Raw genomic sequence first — 12,897 nt, forward strand, 5'->3', positions numbered from 1 at the left:
GTTTAAACAATTTCTGCCCAAAAATTCCGCCCGGCACCCTTCAGATTCGTTTAAAGGGGACATTTTTGAATAGGAATCCACAAAGAAACCGAATTAGAAATTTTTTTCAGACGGGAGCGGTCTCACCACATGGACTAATAAAATGTCCTATTACTTTTTTTCCTAAGAGCCACCGTTTTTGAGATTGATATTTCAAAAAGTTATAATCGTCATAATACGCGCATACGTTTCCACACCACCTTTGAAGTAGTGTATTTAGCGCGTTTTTAACGTGGTTTCCCCAGTAGGCCTATTCCACGGGTCTGTTATCATTCTGTTTACTTTGAAGCTATTGAAGAATTGATATTGGCAAGGGTTAAAAATGATAAACGTTATAAAAAGCGGTATAAATTAAAAAAAAAAGGGAAATTTATCCAACTGGTTTATAATTTTCTAATACTTCTGCTTCCTCTTCTCCTTGTTCTTCTGCTTCTTCTTGTTCATCATGGGTGCAAGTAAATTGCCCCAATAATGACACATCGCATGGCTTCTCGATAGAATCAAATGAATCCTCAATTATTGTTGGTGATTCAACATTGGAGCACGACCGGTTTTGACAATTAGTGCATGCTACCGAACAAAACAGTCCAACTTTTTTGCAACCACATTTAGCGCTACATCCCTTTTTACAGTTGCAAAAAATTGTGTTCAGGAGTTTTTCCGGCGCAGGTGGGAGTAAAGTTTGAATTGGTTCTAATGAACTGTCGACTAATTTCCATCATAGGAGGAAGACAACATAACTGCACTTGTTTTTTATTTCGAGTATTTTTAAAGAAACATGCATATCGAAACTTATCTAAGCACGTAGTTTTTTTAGGCGCTCGATACATAGAGAGAAGAAAGCTAATTCCGTTGGAAATAACTTCTTGTGGAGTTGAATAAGTTTTTTTTTAAACTTCAGCACATTTAAGTAAATCTTGTCTTTCAAACATTTTAAAAACAGTCGTTTTAAACCTCCTGAAAAATGCCGATGTCGTATCACAGCCAGTTATTGCGTGTATAAATAGTATAATATGATTTTGACACGTTGCAAAAGTAGATAAACTTTTCGATGAATATATTTCCGATTGGTGTTGAGCATTGCCAGGTTTTTTCCAGCTTTTCCAAAGTATACATCTTCACCTACAACAATAGTTGTATTTGTTAAATTTAATTGCTCTATGGCTGTTTCAATTATTATTACGTCATCTACCTGAAGGATTTGACCACCCAGGAAGATTACGGTGTAATTTGCATAATAGTAAACAAACTAAATTTGCATAAAGTTTATTGTATATTGAAATATTTATTAGTACTTAGCAATAAAGATTTTGCCTACAAAGTTGGCTTTCATTATAATCTTCAAACCCTTCTGAGAAAACAATAGGTAGGGTGATTAGATTAACCGACGTACCGATAGAACGTGTTTATTCCGACAAAACGCATCTTTACAAATTGAATAAGACGCATAAGTAAGAAGAATTATTATAAGTTAATACTTTGTCATATCAATTTACTATTTTTGTTGGGAATAAGCCGTAAAATTGAAATAATTCTTATTATTTTTGCGTTACATTCACTTTGTAAAGATTTTTTTGTTGGCACTGTAATATAATACAGCTTATACATTGCATCACTCGGTAGACCGCAAGCGGTATAGTAGAAACATTATCATGTTTATAATATCTTATATTATTAAGTGTAATATAAGTTAAGTTGACCGATAGAATATTATGTTTACTTGTATTACAGCTTCAGTGATGTAGATATATACGTAGTGTACTAATACATATGACGATTAGAACTCTTTCAACTCTTTGAATCGTTGTATCTCAAAAATGGTGGCTCTTAGGAAAAAAAGTAATAAGACATTTTTTATAGATAATCACCCATTCTACATTTTTTGTTAGAACTAATTTTATGATAAAACTTACCATTTCGCTGAAAATTGCTAAAAACTATATTTGGTGACCTTTGACCCCGCGTAAATTTTTTGGCTCGGGTCGGATTTATGAGGACTTTTTAGATTTCATTTATGATGGTATTTTGAACAATCCTGCCAATTTTCAGCTTGATGGTAATTATTGTAACCTCACACCTATTTTTGAGTCTATTACTTGTTACTTGTATTTTCAAGTTATACTAACCTTTTTCAGTTTTTTGGTTTTCTTCAAATAGGTTTAGTTTATTTCCATCTTGGTGTATTTCAGTATTTCTAGGAATTTTCTTTAAGTCAAAATAATCACATGCGTCATGTGTACTTTGGCTATTGGATTCCTCCTTAATGTCACATTTAAAGCCTGCAACAAATATAATATAACCTCTAATATTAAAGTCTTTACTAAAATATCTAGTAGTCCATTAAAATGTTACATTTTTTAGACCCTAACCTTGCATTTGTTAGAGGAGACAATTTTATTTTTTTAATGTGTAGGGGGGATCAGTAGAAGCTTAAGTTCAAGTTTTTGGGGTCGCCACCCTTGTCCCCCGGCCGCCATATTGGAAAACGGGGTGCAAATGGGTTTCGCGCCATATCTCGTAAACTACCAACCCTAAAGAAAATCTAATAAAACTTCAAATGTAGCAAATGAAATTTTCTACAATTTTGTCTCAAGTGTACTACTTTTTATCGTCAAGTGATCAACAAAAAAAGATATAAACAAAAATAAGTAAAATTTTTTAACAAGTTTCCTATTGGAGGTTATAACTTTTTTTCAGTTCATTTTACAATAATATAACATTATAGTAATTTTGTAGAGGGGTTTTCAGCGAACAATTTCCACTATAAAGTTGTTTAATTATATTTATTTATCTAGGTTTTACAGCGCTCCAATCTTGACCAGATTCTTGAATGCTCATAGAGATACAATAAAAGCAAAACGTTGGGCTTACTTTTCTATCTATATATTTTTTTATTCATACAATTTATTATGATTTTAACATTCCTATGCTATTATTAATCTATGTTTGACCTTTAACTCCACTATAAAACTTAGAACCCTAAGCATATATAAAAAAAGACCCAAGAAGTTGTTTGAGGACAAATTCGCCGGTCCAGAAGAAGAATGACGCAACTGCAAAATTCCTCAGAAGAGCAAAAAAAAAACGGTTTTTAAAAAGGGGATTAAACGAAGAGTAATTCTCCAGGAGCATCGGTGTGGCGTTTTTTTTTAAACGATGTCTTTAATTTTCATCGATATTGGTTCGAATTTCATTACCTTAATTTAATCGCCAGATTTTCAATCCTATCTACAGTTGCGTCATTATGAATCTGAAACAAGGTCGAACATAGCGCGTATTTCAGTAATGATGCAACTACGCTATTATAGTGGCTCAGCACATTTTTACAGTTCGGTGCAATTGACATAATTTGCAGTTACGTCATTCTTCTTCCGTACCTGACTGAATATCTGCCTGCTATTACTTTTATTATTATAATTTATCCTAGGTGGCACAGCAGTCAGTTCCCCTCTACTTAACTTATTCTTGCATTTGTGCTGCCTATTTAGCCAAGTGCAGTCGTATTAAAAATTGTGAAAAGTATTTTGAGTTTTATAGATAATTATTGATGATAGAGAGATATTGATAGATATTGCAGATTCAATTAAAACTGGAAGTGCATGTGGTTGTCGAAAAGCATACCTCAAATGTTGAGCACAGTGGCGGATCTACGAGGAGGGAAAAACGGGAAATTCCCTCCCCCCCTAACAAAGTCCAAAATTAAAGATAAAAATTGTTGAAACATAAAAATATATTAGCTGACATGTAACTTAAACCACAGACAAACTCAACCCAATACACGCTAGTTAGAAAAATTAAGTTAACTTAATGCACATAAGTTATTATTTATGTATTTTATCTACTTTTAGTCCAGAAAGCCACTGCGTATCCGCTAGGAAAAATATTCTAATTCGGATTCTTTGCACAATCTTACTCAAAAAGGACTCCTTTTAACGAATTTGCATGTTGCCAGGACCATAAGGTGGTCAAAAATTTTTTAACGTTTTTTTTTTGTTTTTTTCCTAAAATTATTTTTTTTTGCATGGAAAAAAGTTTTTTTAGGTTTTTTGGATCAATCCAAACAGAAAAGATTTTTAGTGACTTTTCTCTAAAAATGATAGTTTTTGACATATAAGCGATTAAAAATTGAAAAATTGCGAAATCGGCCATTTTTAACCCTCAAAAACTATGTGAAAAACTGAAAATTTGAATGTTTCCAAGGTAGGTAGATATTCTGTAAACATCGATTGATGAAATCCCCAAGAGTTTTTTGCAATACAATATTCAAAACTCCTTTGTTTTTTAATTGCTAATCAAGCGTGTGCGACACTATTTTCCACCGACAGTATGGTGCAAATGAAAGGAATAAATTCGTTATTTCGTAAACCGGCGACTTTAAGAAAAAATCCCGAAACAGGTCGATTTTTATTTTTAAGTTATGATATTGTGGCATATATGGTATACTAGTGACGTCATCCATCTGGACGTGATGACGTAATCGATGATTTTTTTAAATGATAATAGGGGTCGTGTGCTAGCTCATTTGAAAGTTTCTTCAATTATCTATTCAGTAATATAAACATTTACATAATTATTTATACAGGGTGTCCAAAAAATTTTATTAAATTAAATTATTTGACAAACAAAGAAGTAGAAGGACACCCTGTATAAATAATTATGTAAATGTTTACATTACTGAACAGAGAATTGAAGAACCTTTCAAATGAGCTACCGCACGACCCCTATTCTCATTTAAAAAAATCATCGATTACGTCATCACGCCCAGACGGATGACGTCACTAGTATACCATATATACCACAATATCATAACTTAAAAATAAAAATCGACCTGTTTCGGGATTTGTCCTTAAAGTCACCGGTTTACGAAATAACGAATTTATTCCTTTCATTTGCACCATACTGTCGGTGGAAAATAGTGTCGCACACGCTTGATTAGCAATTAAAAAACAAAGGAGTTTTGAATATTGTATTGCAAAAAACTCTTCGGAATTTCATCAATCGATGTTTAAAGAATATCCACCTACCTTGGCAACATTCAAATTTTCAGTTTTTCACATAGTTTTTGAGGGTTAAAAATGGCCGATTTCGCAATTTTTCAATTTTTAATCGCTTATATGTCAAAAACTATCATTTTTAGAGAAAAGTCACTAAAGACCTTTTCTGTTTGGAATGATCCAAAAAACCTAAAAAAACTTTTTTCCATGCAAAAAAAATGATTTTAGGAAAAAAACAAAAAAAACCTTTAAAAAATTTTTGACCACATTTTGGTCCTGGCAACATGCAAATTTGTAAAAAGGAGTCCTTTTTGAGTAAGATTGTGCAAAAAATCCGAATCAGAATATTTTTCCTAGCGGATGCGCAGTGGCTTTCTGGACTATTTGGGTTTAACATTTTTATGTCTTTTGGTTGGTGTTTCATTGGAAGTGTTCCCCCCTAAATCAAATTTTCCCTCCCCAAGGCCAATTTCTAGATCCGCCACTGGTTCAGCAGTGTGATTCCATTGTGATGATGAAAGTTGCAGCAACATCGTGAACATAAACATTTATTATTGAAGAAAATTAATTGGAAGATGAATTCGCGACAATTCGGATACTGATTCAGATCTTGACTCGCAGCCTGGACCATCGAAAAAAATGAATAGCGATCATATATCTTTTTCAACATATAATAATTGTAAGTTTTTTGAATTCCCTCTTGTCTTCTTCGATTCAGCATCCATTTGGCTTGTAAATTTTAGAAGCCTTGGAGGTGTTACCAAGGAAATGGACCAATAAGTTTTCAATTTAAAAATCTTTTAGTAATATTTTAATATTTTTTAAATATTATTAATAATGCTATTAGGATCGAAAACTTCATCTTTTAATTGCCAGATGACGCTAGTCACCTAATATTTTCACTTCAGTTGCAATGGGTGGGAAAAGCTCTCGGTGCTGATCAGTTGGAGTATGGAGAACAAGCATACGTTCTCTCCGATGAGGCTCCAATAAGAGCCGAAAATCGCGATTCAGAGGACTGGACTGCGCTCCGTATTCTAATTGAAAAGTAAGATTGTTTTGCCTTCGCATTGCAACTGAATTAAAAATAAAATTTTTATTTTATTTTTATATTGGTATTTACTCCTTCGAGTAACTAGGTCCATTTTCTGTTGGAATTTACCCGCTGAACAGACGGGGTCGCGAATTGTAAGTTTTTTGAATTCCCTCTTGTCTTCTTCGCTTCAGCATCCTTTTGGCATGCAAATTTTAGAATCCTTGGAGGTGTTACCAAGGAAATGGACCAATAAGTTTTCAATTTAAAAGTCTTTTAGTAATATTTTAATATTTTTTAAATATTATTAATAATGCTATTAGGATCGAAAACTTCATCTTTTAATTGCCAGATGACGCTAGTCACCTAATATTTTCACTTCAGTTGCAATGGGTGGGAAAAGCTCTCGGTGCTGATCAGTTGGAGTATGGAGAACAAGCATACGTTCTCTCCGATGAGGCTCCAATAAGAGCCGAAAATCGCGATTCAGAGGACTGGACTGCGCTCCGTATTCTAATTGAAAAGTAAGATTGTTTTGCCTTCGCATTGCAACTGAATTAAAAATAAAATTTTTATTTTATTTTTATATTGGTATTTACTCCTTCGAGTAACTAGGTCCATTTTCTGTTGGAATTTACCCGCTGAACAGACGGGGTCGCGAATTGTAAGTTTTTTGAATTCCCTCTTGTCTTCTTCGCTTCAGCATCCTTTTGGCATGCAAATTTTAGAATCCTTGGAGGTGTTACCAAGGAAATGGACCAATAAGTTTTCAATTTAAAAGTCTTTTAGTAATATTTTAATATTTTTTAAATATTATTAATAATGCTATTAGGATCGAAAACTTCATCTTTTAATTGCCAGATGACGCTAGTCACCTAATATTTTCACTTCAGTTGCAATGGGTGGGAAAAGCTCTCGGTGCTGATCAGTTGGAGTATGGAGAACAAGCATACGTTCTCTCCGATGAGGCTCCAATAAGAGCCGAAAATCGCGATTCAGAGGACTGGACTGCGCTCCGTATTCTAATTGAAAAGTAAGATTGTTTTGCCTTCGCATTGCAACTGAATTAAAAATAAAATTTTTATTTTATTTTTATATTGGTATTTACTCCTTCGAGTAACTAGGTCCATTTTCTGTTGGAATTTACCCGCTGAACAGACGGGGTCGCGAATTGTAAGTTTTTTGAATTCCCTCTTGTCTTCTTCGCTTCAGCATCCTTTTGGCATGCAAATTTTAGAATCCTTGGAGGTGTTACCAAGGAAATGGACCAATAAGTTTTCAATTTAAAAGTCTTTTAGTAATATTTTAATATTTTTTAAATATTATTAATAATGCTATTAGGATCGAAAACTTCATCTTTTAATTGCCAGATGACGCTAGTCACCTAATATTTTCACTTCAGTTGCAATGGGTGGGAAAAGCTCTCGGTGCTGATCAGTTGGAGTATGGAGAACAAGCATACGTTCTCTCCGATGAGGCTCCAATAAGAGCCGAAAATCGCGATTCAGAGGACTGGACTGCGCTCCGTATTCTAATTGAAAAGTAAGATTGTTTTGCCTTCGCATTGCAACTGAATTAAAAATAAAATTTTTATTTTATTTTTATATTGGTATTTACTCCTTCGAGTAACTAGGTCCATTTTCTGTTGGAATTTACCCGCTGAACAGACGGGGTCGCGAATTGTAAGTTTTTTGAATTCCCTCTTGTCTTCTTCGCTTCAGCATCCTTTTGGCATGCAAATTTTAGAATCCTTGGAGGTGTTACCAAGGAAATGGACCAATAAGTTTTCAATTTAAAAGTCTTTTAGTAATATTTTAATATTTTTTAAATATTATTAATAATGCTATTAGGATCGAAAACTTCATCTTTTAATTGCCAGATGACGCTAGTCACCTAATATTTTCACTTCAGTTGCAATGGGTGGGAAAAGCTCTCGGTGCTGATCAGTTGGAGTATGGAGAACAAGCATACGTTCTCTCCGATGAGGCTCCAATAAGAGCCGAAAATCGCGATTCAGAGGACTGGACTGCGCTCCGTATTCTAATTGAAAAGTAAGATTGTTTTGCCTTCGCATTGCAACTGAATTAAAAATAAAATTTTTATTTTATTTTTATATTGGTATTTACTCCTTCGAGTAACTAGGTCCATTTTCTGTTGGAATTTACCCGCTGAACAGACGGGGTCGCGAATTGTAAGTTTTTTGAATTCCCTCTTGTCTTCTTCGCTTCAGCATCCTTTTGGCATGCAAATTTTAGAATCCTTGGAGGTGTTACCAAGGAAATGGACCAATAAGTTTTCAATTTAAAAGTCTTTTAGTAATATTTTAATATTTTTTAAATATTATTAATAATGCTATTAGGATCGAAAACTTCATCTTTTAATTGCCAGATGACGCTAGTCACCTAATATTTTCACTTCAGTTGCAATGGGTGGGAAAAGCTCTCGGTGCTGATCAGTTGGAGTATGGAGAACAAGTCTACGTTCTCTCCGATGAGGCTCCAATAGGAGCCGAAAATCGCGATTCCGAGGACCGGACTGCGCTCCGTATTCTAATTGAAAAGTAAGATTGTTTTGCCTTCGCATTGCAACTGAATTAAAAATAAAATTTTTATTTTATTTTTATATTGGTATTTACTCCTTCGAGTAACTAGGTCCATTTTCTGTTGGAATTTACCCGCTGAACAGACGGGGTCGCGAATTGTAAGTTTTTTGAATTCCCTCTTGTCTTCTTCGCTTCAGCATCCTTTTGGCATGCAAATTTTAGAATCCTTGGAGGTGTTACCAAGGAAATGGACCAATAAGTTTTCAATTTAAAAGTCTTTTAGTAATATTTTAATATTTTTTAAATATTATTAATAATGCTATTAGGATCGAAAACTTCATCTTTTAATTGCCAGATGACGCTAGTCACCTAATATTTTCACTTCAGTTGCAATGGGTGGGAAAAGCTCTCGGTGCTGATCAGTTGGAGTATGGAGAACAAGCATACGTTCTCTCCGATGAGGCTCCAATAAGAGCCGAAAATCGCGATTCAGAGGACTGGACTGCGCTCCGTATTCTAATTGAAAAGTAAGATTGTTTTGCCTTCGCATTGCAACTGAATTAAAAATAAAATTTTTATTTTATTTTTATATTGGTATTTACTCCTTCGAGTAACTAGGTCCATTTTCTGTTGGAATTTACCCGCTGAACAGACGGGGTCGCGAATTGTAAGTTTTTTGAATTCCCTCTTGTCTTCTTCGCTTCAGCATCCTTTTGGCATGCAAATTTTAGAATCCTTGGAGGTGTTACCAAGGAAATGGACCAATAAGTTTTCAATTTAAAAGTCTTTTAGTAATATTTTAATATTTTTTAAATATTATTAATAATGCTATTAGGATCGAAAACTTCATCTTTTAATTGCCAGATGACGCTAGTCACCTAATATTTTCACTTCAGTTGCAATGGGTGGGAAAAGCTCTCGGTGCTGATCAGTTGGGAGTATGGAGAACAAGTCTACGTTCTCTTCGACGAGGCTCCAGTAAGAGCCGAAAATCGCGATTCCGAGGACTGGACTGCGCTCCGTATTCTAATTGAAAATTAAGATTGTTTTGCCTTCGCATTGCAACTGAATTAAAAATAAAATTTTTACTTTATTTTTAAAATTATTTTGTCTAGAAATTGTCCGTGGATTAGGCCTATTGGGTATACCCCACAAAAAACGCGCCTCCAGACTCTACCTCATAGGTGGCGGGGAAAAGGGTCAAAAATAACTTAATACTAGCATAGGAATGTTAAAGTCATAATAACTAAATATACATATAGATAGAAAGGTTTCTAAAGCCGGATCCACATCAATAAAAATGTATGTTGTACGTTGTATTTGACACAAATTTGCTCGTGTCAGTTGAAGTTTTTGTTGACGTGGACTGTGCGCTGTGCGCCGCAAGGATTTATGCAAAAATATTTTCGTGACGAACAACACACGTTATCCGGCGTTCTGTCGGTTTTTCAGTCGACAAAGAAATTTTCGCCGCACAGCAGTGTTAATGTGGACTTGATTATCCACTTGCCGGTAAGGGGATTCAGCGGTACAACACACAAAATATATATTTACGTCGTAAATATACTTGATCAGATTTAAATTTGTACCACAAATATTTTTTCTGTGTTTTAAAATACAACACACACACAATTTTTTATTGATATGGATCCACCTTAAGGATTTGTTTTTATTGTATTCCTATGAGAATTCGAGAACCTGGTCAAGTTTGGAGCGCTGTAAAACCTAGATAAATAAATAAAATGAGACAATTTTATAGTGGAAATTGTTCGTTGAAAAATCCTCTACAAAATCAACAGAAAAAAAGTTATAACCTCCAAAAGAAAACTTCTTACAAAATTTTCTCATATTTTTATTTATAACTTTTTTGTTGGTCACTTGACGATAAAAAGTCATGATACTATGACAGGAGTGTCTTGTCATAGTATCATGATAAAAAGTAAGAGATTAGATAGACAAGGCGGAAACGGCGAGTTCGTTGGGAAAAACATTCCCATGAGATATTTTTGCATAATCACATTCGTGAGACATCCCAGAATAAGGTTCAGGAAGTCGCCCACGTGAAAAGTGGGCCAATTTTTTTAACAATTTTTTTTAATCAAATTGCAAAAATCAATATTTTTGGCCCGGACTAATTTTTTTAGGCTTTTTGGACCATTCTGGACAAAAAAGATCTCTTATATTTCTCTAAAGTTGATCTTTTTCGAGTTATAAGCAATTTAAAATTTGAAAACGCGAAAATGGCCATTTTTAAGACTTAATAACTCGGTTAAAAATTATTATTATGAAAGTCAGAAAGTGACTAAATCAAAGTTTAAAGTCGCCGCTACATGATCCTGAAGAAATTTGTGTCATTAATTTACTACTAAGCTGTTATTTTTAATTAATAACAATGAGCGGTTAGATCGTATTGACGGGGCTGTAAATGTGAGTGCGAGTAAGATGCACAATTGGACTGCTGGAATGGCTTCTCTCTCGCACTCAGCATTTACTGCCGTCGCACACGTGCATGACGCTTATTATTATTACTTAAAAATCACAGCTTAGTAACAAAATAATGACAAAAATTTCTTCAGGATTTTGTGGGGGGGCTTTAAACTTTGATTTAGTCATATATTGACTTTCATAATAATACCTTTTAACCGAGTTATTAAGCCTTGAAAATCGCCATTTTTCGTTTTTTTCAATTTTAAATTGCTTGTAAGTCGAAAACTCTCAACTTTAGAGAAAAATTATAAGAGACCTTTTTTGTCCAGAATGGTCCAAAAAATTAAAGAAAAAATTGTTCGGGCCAAAAATATTGATTCTTGCAATTTGAGTAAAAAAAAAATTGTTAAAAAATTGGCCCACTTTTCACGTGGGCGACTTCTTGAACCTTATTCTGGGATGTTTTACGAATGTGATTATGCAAAAAAATCTCATGTGAATATTTTTTCCTTCGAACCCGCCGTTTTCGCCTTGTCTAGATAGAAAATTTAATTTGCTACATTTTATGTGTAATTAAATTTTCTGTAGTGTTACTAGTTTAGAAGATACAGTCAGAAAACCGTTTGCACCACTTTTTCCAAAATGACGGCCGGGGGACAAGGGCGGCAACCCCAGATACTTGAACTTAGGCTTCTACTGAACCCCCTACACATTAAAAAAATAAAATTGACTCCTCTAAGAAATGCAACTCTAAATGTAACATTTCAATGGACTATAGCAAAATCAGAACAAACAATAACAATTTCTCTTGCTTAAATGAAGACCAGAAATGCTAATAGATATAAGAGCAACTTTTTACAAATATCCTTTTATTGTTGCTAGTCCATTCATTAACGGTAAAATATTGCAAAACCTTTAACTTTTAAAGAACCGCTTGGATTGACATGAAATTTGGCATACACACAGCTAACAAGTCAAAGAAAAAAAGTGATATTGTGCCGATATGTGCTTTTGCCCTGGGGCTGGTTTTCACCCCCTCTTGGGGGTTAAAAAATATTCGTCCAAACAAAGTCAGGAAATGGGTAAACTGGCTAATTTAAAGTAACTTTTGTTCTATAGAGTTTTTTCACCAAGTCAATACTTTTCGAGTTATTTGGCAGTGAATATGTTCATTTTTTCAACAAAATAACCACGCTTCTAGACGGTTTTTCGCAAATAACTCAAATTGTAAGTATTTTGTCGAAAAAGCATTCTTAGCAAAAATATAGCCTATAAAAAATTTAAAAAAATAGTGAATATATCACGTTTTTTTATTTAGTAGAAGCAGAGTTATAGCTAATGAAATATAGGTTCATATTCGTCAAATTCCAAGTGGAATACTTTAACGTGAAATAACCAAAAATGAAGCACATTTCGGGGAAAACTCATTTAAACTTATTTAAAGTGTTTAAAAAAAGCTTCATTTTTGTTTTATAAAAAAAATTTCTAGCATCAAAATTAAACAAGTTACGCTCAAAATAAAGTTAGTCCCTTTTGGTTTTGGTAAAAAAATCGAGAAAATCACCCCCTAATTAGTATCTTAAATGAACTTAATCGTAACGACTTCACAAGTTTCTTGACTCGTGCATATATTGTTTATATGATCTGTAAGTTTCATCGGTTCAAAGTCCTTATTATTGAAACGGCTGTAGTTAAAAGGGGTTGAACGAGTCACTGATCACGAATGTATGCAAATTTAGAAACACCAAATCTTGGATCAATTTTTGTCTAACAGAAAAACAAAAAAATACATGATATTCAGAAAAGCAAATCTGACTTTTTTTGTATTTCGAGACTTTTGGTATCTCTAACAATTTTTAAGC

The 12,897-nt window shown here is 33.7% G+C and overlaps 1 protein-coding gene across 6 annotated transcripts in view; it reads right to left on the bottom strand.

Moving 5' to 3' along the window:
- The window catches only part of LOC126887531 (zinc finger protein 845-like), a 45,946-nt gene that overhangs the window by 15,164 nt on the left and 17,885 nt on the right, over positions 1 to 12,897 (bottom strand). For 5 of the 6 annotated variants that reach the window (XR_007699101.1, XR_007699102.1, XM_050655172.1 and 2 more), the window contains exon 2: positions 2,166 to 2,318. The exons of the other annotated variant lie outside the window; for it this stretch is intronic. Coding sequence is in view for 3 of the 5 variants with exons in the window: in XM_050655172.1 (XP_050511129.1) it covers positions 2,166 to 2,318 (153 nt within the window). In the remaining 2 variants the exon portion in view is untranslated. The remainder of the gene's footprint in view (positions 1 to 2,165; positions 2,319 to 12,897) is intronic. 6 annotated transcript variants of the gene reach the window in all.

This window comes from Diabrotica virgifera, chromosome 6, assembly GCF_917563875.1.
Source record: "Diabrotica virgifera virgifera chromosome 6, PGI_DIABVI_V3a".
Classification (NCBI taxonomy): domain Eukaryota; kingdom Metazoa; phylum Arthropoda; class Insecta; order Coleoptera; family Chrysomelidae; genus Diabrotica; species Diabrotica virgifera.